This window comes from Pteronotus mesoamericanus, unplaced genomic scaffold, assembly GCF_021234165.1.
Source record: "Pteronotus mesoamericanus isolate MK-2021 breed Mesoamerican mustached bat unplaced genomic scaffold, CSHL_Meso_final contig_78, whole genome shotgun sequence".
Taxonomy (NCBI): domain Eukaryota; kingdom Metazoa; phylum Chordata; class Mammalia; order Chiroptera; family Mormoopidae; genus Pteronotus; species Pteronotus mesoamericanus.
This window is the reverse complement of record NW_026555258.1, coordinates 792,925-801,886: the sequence shown is the minus strand read 5'-3', so window position 1 is coordinate 801,886 and position 8,962 is coordinate 792,925. Positions and strand designations below refer to the sequence as shown.

At 64.4% G+C, this 8,962-nt stretch overlaps 1 protein-coding gene across 1 annotated transcript; it reads right to left on the bottom strand.

Annotated features, from left to right (window-relative positions):
* Positions 1–3,299: 3,299 nt before the first annotated feature.
* LCN15 (lipocalin 15) lies at positions 3,300–5,462 on the bottom strand. Its single transcript, XM_054584709.1, has 6 exons — positions 5,367–5,462; positions 4,834–4,973; positions 4,683–4,753; positions 4,413–4,523; positions 3,670–3,771; positions 3,300–3,355 (listed from the first exon to the last, which is right to left on the bottom strand). Exons 1-6 carry the CDS (start codon positions 5,460–5,462, stop codon positions 3,300–3,302), a joined length of 576 nt encoding a protein of 191 aa, XP_054440684.1.
* Positions 5,463–8,962: the final 3,500 nt, after the last annotated feature.

Sequence of the window (8,962 nt, the reverse complement as noted above, 5' to 3'; positions counted from 1 at the left end):
CCCCAGGCCCCCACCCTGACGCCTTTCCCCCCGGACCCAGGCCCAGACGACATGTGCACCAGGGCAGCCGCCCGGCCCCCTCCCGCCGTGGGGCCCACCTCCTCTGCCTCAGCTTCCGCATCTGTAGCGATGGCGAGGCAGAAGGGCAGGGGGTCCGAGCGTGCCCAGAGTGGCTGCTGCCCAGACCGACACCCCCGGTCCTCGGCCGGCGGGAAGTGGGGAGACAGCCGCCCCGCCTCTGGGCCGGGAAAGCCCGCCCTGGAGCTGCTCGGGCAGGTGAGCGGAGGGCAAAGACGGTCAGGTTGGGTTAAGGGCCCGAGCTAGGACGGTGGCCGGGGCCGGCTGGCACGATGGGGACCCAGGGGGCCGCCCAACGGGCAGGCGCGGCATGGCATCCGGCGGAGGAGGCTGGGGCCAGGCAGACCCCCCCGGCCCAGGGCTGATACACCAGGGCCCCCTGGAACGGGCTTGGCAGGGCGGCAGGGGAGACAGGAAGTGTGGGGCCCGCCCACTGTCTCTGGATGACCGAGGGCAGGGCGAGGACAGGTGTCCGCAGGGCCGATGGCTTCTGGCTCCGGCTCTGTGGGGGCCGCGGGGCCACGACCAGCGACGCGGGACCTCCGGCGCCTTCCTGCCCGCCCCGGGCCGGGCCCTTTGAAGTGTGTGCTCCCACGCCCAGCGTTGCCTGGACGCCCGGCACTCCCAGGGGGTCCGGAGGCCTCGTGGGCCCCGGGGACGGGCCTCCTGCCCCCCGATCTTGTCACGGGTCAGCATGGAGCCCAGACCCTGGAGCCTGACCGCTGGGCCTGGACCCTGGGCTGGCACCTGCTGGGCAAGTCGCTGACCTCTGTGTGCCTCAGTTCCCAGATGTGTGGAACGTGGGCCAGGTCGGCGGCGAGGGCTCGGAGCACACCGGCCGCATTTGTGATGCACGTCCAGGCCTCATAGAGGGTCACACTGTGCCCCAGGTCCGGGGCACACCAGCGGCGGGGGGGGACCCCAAAGCCCCATGTCGCAGCCTCCAGCCCCGGCAGCCAGGGCTCTTGCATGTCCAGCGTAGCCCCAGCAGCAGGGCCGACCTCCGCAGGACGCCTCGGGTGCTGTGACCCGTAGGGGTCAAGCCGGTGGGGGCTCCATGCTGCCTGGGGGTGTGGCCCCGGGGCCAAGCCCACAGCTGCCAAGCTTGGCTGGAGCCCCTGCCCCTTAGCCAGGAGGAGCTCAGCAGCCAGCGCCCCTTCACACCACCTCCCTGCCTCAGTTTCCCCAGCAGCCCAGGGCCAAGGGGGGCCCAACCTGCTCTCCCCGAGGACCTCTCCAAAGAGACAAAGAGCCTGGAGCCGATGGAATCCGTTTATTGAGGGAAAGAGGGACGGCCCGCTGGGGGCCGGGGCGGGGCAGATGGGGGCTGAGGCGCCAGGCCTGGAGAGAAGGGAGAGCTCGGCTTCCCGGTGACCTGGGGCGGCGCGGCCCGCTGCTCCGGCCTGCCCTGCGCAGACAGGAGAGGCGCAGTCACCGCACCCGCCCACTCCCTCAACATACCGTCCCGGGGCGCCCCGCTGCCCAGCACACAGAGCCGGGCGGCACCTTCCCCCTAAGGGCCACCCCATCCCGCTCGCTCCCCCGCCCCCCGCCGCCCCAAAGCAAGACCCGCGGAAGCTATGCTGCCACCCAGACCTCTGCAAACCGGGAGACACACCCACTGCCCCTGCCCCGGGCCCTGGGGCCCCCGCACGGCGCCCAGTGCCTGGCTCGCAGGCTGGCAGGGCCGGCGGGGGCGGGGGGGGGGTCCTGCAGGGAACGAGGCCCCAGAAGGGCCAGGGAAGCACAGCCACGGCCCACGGAGCGAGGCGCCTGTCCCCAGAAGCTGTTTTTCCCTTTTAAGATAATCTGGGGGTGGGGCACAGAGCAGGAAGCCAGGGCTCGCAGTCTCCCCAGGTAGAACCTTCTGGAGCAGCGTGATTTGGCTCAATTCCTGATCCCCTCTCCTCCCACCTGGGAATGTTTCTGGAACAAGCACGTGTGTGGCTGGCGGCCTCAGATGTGTGATCAGTTAAAGCAGCCCCGTGACGCCAGCGCCCCTGGGTCAGTAGCCAGGGCAGCCAGAGAGCAGGTGACAAGTGGGACACGGGGAACACCCACCACAGGGTGACACAGAGTCGCCCCTGTTCCTGCCGGAGGGTCCGAGGGTCGCCTCCCGATGCTGGAGACCATTATGTCGTATCCGCTACTTACTGGTTTACTTAGGATCCAGATTCCTCGTGATGAACTCGGGTAGGGGGCCTGATGGCTCCCCGGTGACTACTTTTGGGGGAAGGGGTCCCCAAGAGCCCACCTGCCTCTGTGTTCCCAGGGCTCTGGGGACCCAGCCCGGCAATGGCAGTGAACGAGAAAGTGGTGGTTCCCGCCTCAGGGGACCCTCAGGGAGAGGACGAGGACCCAGGCCATCCCAAGGCAGGACCCCGTGCCCGGGGGGATGAGCTAGGGCCAAGGGGGACACAGTGTGCTGGGTTGGATAGGGTCCGCCTAACATTCAAGTCCCCCTGGAACTCTGAATGTGAACTTGTCTGGAAACAGCATCTTTCAGATGTCATTAGTTAAGGACCCCAAAACGAGATCCCCCTGGATGGAGGGTGGGCCTTCCATCCAGTGACAGCTGTCTTTATAAGAAGAGGGAAATTTGCCCCGGCCGGTGCGGCTCAGCGGGTTGAGCGCCGGCCTGCGAACCAAAGGGTCCCCTGTTCGATCTCGGTGAGGGCACAGGCCTGGGTTGTGGGCCAGGTCTCCAGTGGGGGCGCTTGAGAGGCAACCGCACATGGGTGTTTCCCTCTCTTCCTCCCTTCCCCTCCCTCTAAAAATAAATAATTTTAAAAAATAAAATAAAGAAGAGGGGAATTTGGACACAGACACACGGAGGGCAGACGGCCCTGTGACAACGGACACACAGCCGAGGGGTGCCAGGACTGCCGGCCCCAATGGGAGCGGGGGTGGGGCTGGGGTGCCCCCGAGAGCCCCCGCAGGAACCAGCCCTGCCTTGGTTTTGGGCCTGTGGCCTCCAGAACCGACAGGACAATGTTTCGTGTTTTAAGCTACCCGGTTTGTGGTCATTTGTTATGGCAGACCTAGGCAATCAGTGGAGGCTTCCCGGAAGAGGTGATGTGTAAGCTGAGACCTGAAGCGCACACACCAGGCGGGAAAACGCAGAGTGGCCGGGGCGGGGGGGGGGGGACCTTTGGAGAGAGGACAGGGGGTCTGCTGGGAGAGGGGCAGCCCACGCAGACCCTGTCCCCACCTGGGAAGGGTCAAGGTGAGTGTCCGCAGGCATCATGGTGTTCCTTGTCCCTTGAGGCACACGCGTCTGTGGGAAGGACAGTCCTTGGGAGGCTGAGCTGGCCGGACTGCCCACCGCTTCCTGCAGCCCCGGCCCCTGGGTGTCGTGGGGCCTGGTCCAGCCACCCCCCAGAGGGTGGGGCCCAAGGACTCTCCTTCCTGAGCTCCCCAAAACCGCTCCCCCGGCGTGCGTTGGGGGAAAGGCTGCGCTAGCCCAGCCTCTGGTCCGCACACATGGGAATCGGGCAGGCGGGCTGAAGGCGGGGCTTGGCAGGGCGGCCTCCTGGCGGGGGCGTGGCCTGGCCGGAGGCGGGGCTCGGAGAGGGTGCCTGGCGGGGGTACCTGACTTGGGCAGCAGGACCATCATCTCGTCCGAGAGACCCACGGTCGGGTAGAAGTCCTGGAAGACCCTCAGGGCGTGGGGGCTCGCTTCCTGGGTCCGGCCTGGGGCAGAGCGGGGCCCCTGTGAACCCCGTGGCTCCCAGAGCGAGGGAAGGAGAGACGGGTGTCTCCCTGCCTCGCTTCCTTCAGGGCGGACAGCAGGTTGGCCCCCCTGCCCACGTCGGGCCGGTTGTGCCGCCAAGTGCCTGCCTGGCTGAGGGACCGGCGGGGACTGGAATCGGCCCAGAGGAGTGCCCTTCCCTAACTCACACAAGGGGTCCAGGAGGCTGGGGACCCAGCTGACCCCCCGGCCATGGCAGGGTTCCCCTCCTGCCGCCCCTAACGCCACTGTCCCGCCCTCACCCCGGCGTCTGCACCCTGGGGAGCTCCAATCGGCCTATCCCCCGGGAAGTAAAGCCACACAGGAGGGTCTCAGCCCTGGTTCAAGGTCGCAGGCAGCCGGGGACGATGGGTCCCGCTCTCAAGCGGTCAGAGGGGGCCTGAGTGTGCAGCCCGCAGGGGCCCCGCCAGTCCACCCTGCCCTTCCGAAGCGCCGCGGAGGCCCTGCCCTCACCGCGCCGCCACCGGACCCCGGCCGGGCCCAGACCGGGAGCGTGGGGGCGGGGCAAAGGAGGGTCGGGGCGGGTCCTGGGGGGGGCGGGAGGGGGCGGGGCGGGGCGGGGCGGGGCGGGGCGCGGCCTCACTGTAGAGCTGCACGACGGTGCTGAGCGCCCCCTTCTGCTCCTTGTAAACGTAGACCACGGCGAAGGAGCGGTAGTCCGTGTCCACCACGCGCACGTCCACGAAGCCCAAGGCTGCGGAGGAGGACAGCTGCAGGCGCCCAGGCACCGGCCCCACCCACCCTGGCCTCTGCAGGAGGTGGCGGTGGAGGGCTCCTGGCTGAAGGACCGTCCCGTGTCGCCCTACGGGGAATCGGCATCAGGTGCCGCGGCCAGGGGCGGGGCAGGACCTACCTGGGACGCGGAAATGCCCCTCGGAGCCGGCCTTCAGGTACTCGACGTCCACCTGGCTGCAGCCCTCAGAGCTGGGGGCGAACAAACCGCTCAGTCTCCGCGCCGCCCCGGCGCAGCCACCCCACCCTCTGCACCCTCCCACCGTGCTCACCCGGGGACCTCCATGTGCACGCTGAGGTTGCCCCCCGCCGTGGCTGTGACGGCCGCGGAGGACATCAGCAGGTGTTCCTTCTTGCCCAGGAAGACCTTGCAGTCGGAGGCCATGGAGACCATGTACCAGAGACCTGAGAACTGGGAAGCCGCTCGGTGACGCGCAGGCTCCGGGACCAGGGCACAGGGCCAGCAACCCGGAGCCAGAGCGTGTCTGGAGCTACACAGCCAGCTCTCCGCAGCGTCTGCCCCTTGGGTCTGAGGCCCGGGTGGACGAGGGCCCTGTCCTGAACTTACCTGGGGCAGGTCGTGCTACCCGCCGTGAGCCCCAGTGCCCTTACGGCGGGCACTAATCAGCCCCCTCCCCACAGAGCAGTTTCAGGGTTACAGGGAGAGCAAGTCTAAAGGGGTCGCAGCCCTGAGGCCCAGCAGGTGAAAGCAACCGTCGCTGCCCGCCCCCCACCCACTGCGGTGGCTCCCAGTAGGGACTCAGCCCCCAACCCCGCCACTGCACAGCACGGAGGCCTCCGGTACCTTCTCGGCATCGAAATCCGGCTGCACCAGGACGTCGGCACAAGCCACGGACGCCCAGAGCAGCGCCAGGACCCGGCCCAGCAGGACGGACTTCATCCCCGTGCCTGTCTTTGGCTGCTGGCACCACACCCGGGCCCCGGCGGCCCCGCTTTATAGCCCAGCCCAGCCGCTGGGCTCACCAGACCCGCCTGCTGGCGGCCGGAAGGCTTTTGGACTCTGGAAACTCCAGCCCTCCTTTGTCCATTGTTTGGCACAATCACTCGAGTGTCCCCACCAGCTCCAGGGGGCACTTCCTGGAGTGTTCCAGAAAACGGGGCTCTCACCTGACTCCCCTGCGCCGAGGGTTTCTCCCCCTTCCCTGCCAGGCAGTGCTGGGGGCCCAACCAGAGGCTGCTGTGGCCTGCAGAGACTCGGGCCCCCTGCACCCTGGTCTACCTCCCATCTGGCTGGGGCTGGCGGCCCAGGGCCCTGGGCCTGCTGCTGGGAAGCAGTCAGGCCGGCTTTGCTCGGGCCAGTAGGTCCTCTGAGGGCCGGGTCGCCCACAGTCCTCACCTCCGCCCCTCTCCACGCAGCAGTGGGGTCACCACTGGCCAGGCCCCTGGGCCTCGTCTGGGGCAGAGCCTGTGCCAGGGCAGCTGTGACAGAGGAGACATCAGAGGCCTGGGCGTCCCTCAGTTGCAGACCCTGGTCCTCTCACGCAGCCACCAGCTGGGCTGCCAGCACACATCTGGGGGGAGGGGCTGAGCCGTTACTTAAGTGGATTATGGTCTCAGAACCGCCTTATCTCCGGATGCAGAAGCTCACGGGCGGGGGCGTTGCTAAGGAGGCACTGTAGGTGGCTGGTGGGCGCTCCAGCCGCCGAGGCCTCTGCAGGTGACGTCTCCTCTGGTGTCCACGGTGCCAGGAGCAGCACGTGGCCTCGGGGTGTGCCACCCAGATGCCTCTGGTGAGGGGCAGGGGTCCCTGAGGAGGGCCAGGACGACCAGCGCTCAGGAGTGGAAGTGGGTACAGGGCGGGGGGAAGGCCCCCATCCCCAGCTGGAGGAAGGGGCTGGACCCAGGCTTCTGGTCGCCACCTCCACGGGGTTTCAGGTGGCGCCAGCTCTCCACCAGGTCCCAGGGCCACTGGATGGAAGGCGGGCAAGTCTTCCGGTGGAAAGATTTACAAAACACACAACTGATAAAGGACTTGGACCCAAAAGTCTGCAAAGAATTCTCCAGGCTCAAAAAATAAAAACAAACCATCCAATTAACAACAAGGAAAAAGTGATTTAAAAGGACATTTCAGCCCTGGCCAGTGTGGCTCAGTGGATTGAGCGCCAGCCTGCAAACCGAGAGGTCCCTGGTTCAATTCCCGGTCAGGGTACAGGCCTGGGTTGCAGGCCAGGCCTGCATTTGCGAGGGTGTGAGAGGCAGCCACACATGGATGTTTCTCTCCCTCTCTATCTTCCTTCCTTCCCCTTTCTCTGAAAATAAGCAAATAAGATCTTTTTTTAAAAAAAGACACTTCACGAAAGAAGACATTTGGTTGGAAAATAAACACGGGAAAAAATGCTCAACCTCTTTCATCCTGGGGAGATGCAAATGAACACCAGAAGGCCCAGCACACCTGTTGGAATGGCAGCATGTGTTTTGTTTTTTCTAAAGTTTTTTTAATCCTCACCCAAGGACAATTTTTCATTGCTTTTAGAGAGAGGGGAAGGGAGAGAAACATTGATTGGTTGCCCCCGCCATACGTGTCTGAATCGGGGATCAAACCCCCAACTCGGGTATGTGCCCTGCCCTGGAATCGGATCCACAACCCTTTGGTTACAGGACGACGCTCAAAGCCACTGAGCCGCACAGGCCAGAGCAGCAGCATGTTTTAAATACACACGGTCGCTGCGGGGCAGGGAGGCGGTGGGGCGGGAAACCGCTTGGTAGGTGCCGGGAAAGCTCAACCCCCGTTTTCCATCCAACTCGACAATCGCACAGCTAGGTGTTTACCCCAGAGAGATAAAACCCCTGTGTGAGTGGAAACAACCACGTGTCCCTGGGAGGGGGTGACAGAGCGGCAGCCGCCCCACGACGGGCGCTTCTCAGAAGCAGAGGGAGCAAGTCGTGGGCTGAACCGCAACTTGGGCAAATCCCACACCTGCTGCCGTGAGTCAGAGGAGCCAGTGACAAAGGCCGCAGACCTGGTGCCCTTTTCTAGGACGTTCTAGAAAAGGCAAACCGTAGGGGCAGAAAGACGTTCCATGGTTGCCAGGGACGAGGTGGCAGAGTGGCTGATGACAAGGGGTGTTTGGTGGTCACATGACTGCGTGTGTCTCCAGTTAGAGAGCTATACACCAATAAAGGTGAATTCCACTGTATGGAAATTACACCTGAGTTCTTAAAAGCGTATACATGCAAACTACACATGTATATCAAACCTTCCCCCCATACTCCCCCCCGGGGGGCAGGCAGGGCGGCCCCAAGGAGTGAGAGTCCCGGTGTCACTGTCCGTGGAGTGGCCCGGCACCGAGGAGCAAACAAGAGTCCCGTGAGGTAAGGAAGCTGTTCACTCAGCTTTTATTGAATGCGAGTGCACTCAAGATAGGCCATCGACGTACACTAATATCCTGCTCACACTCTAACAGCCTCGGAGGACTATAAAACGCACGGCAATTGATGGGGGACTACGATCCCGAGTCCCGGAGCCTCAGCCAGCGGCCCCGGGAGACAGCATGGAGCAGAGCCTCCGGCGGCCGATGCCACGGGAGACCGGCGTGGCGTGGGCAGCGCCCGGTGTGCGGGGCTCAGCTGTCTCCGCAGTGGTCCGGAGCCTGCCTCAGCTATGCCCTTGAGGCCCGCGCACGCCACGCCTCTGGGTCTCTTGATGAGTGTCTGCAGACCCCTGATGGCGAGTGGGGAACTTCTTCCTGAGCTCACCCTGGGCTCTCCACCTCCACAGACGTGACTGTTCAGGTCACGTGTGCAGACACCTTGAACACTCCGGCCTGCCAGGCATGACTTCAGTATTTTCCTTCTTGAACCAAAGAATCGCGGCTGGCTGGCAGCCATCTTGGTTGGCACGAGTGACTCCATTTTGTTTTATATATTTTTATCCTACCTTGACCAGACGCCTTGTTATTGGTCCTGCTCTCCACACCCGGCTACAAGTCCAGAATGCCAGAGAAAGGTTACTTCCCAGCTCCTACTGGAGGGAAGTATGGGTTTATAGTATTTTTGGAATTAATTTGCTAAATACTCTTTCCATACATAGCAATTCCGTGACTGTTTTTCTTTCCATACATAGCAATTCCGTGACTGTTTTCAAGAGATTTAATCCCTTCATCGAAGCCCCACCGCAACAAGTAATACTATCAATCACCATTCCGCCTCTGCGCGCGTGGCAGTGAGGCAGAGTGACTAACGCCTGGCCAGCGAGGGGCCTACCGCCCGCGGCCCGAAGTCGCAGAAATGGGAACGCAGAGACTGGGCTCTGGGACCCGCCCCCTCCCGGGGCCCGCCCCGTCTCCGCTCCGCCCCCTCTCCGCTCCGCCCCCTCCACCTGGTCCAGAGCAATCCCTGCCCCCTCGACCGCAGCTCCGCCCTGTCCCGCTCCTCTCCAGC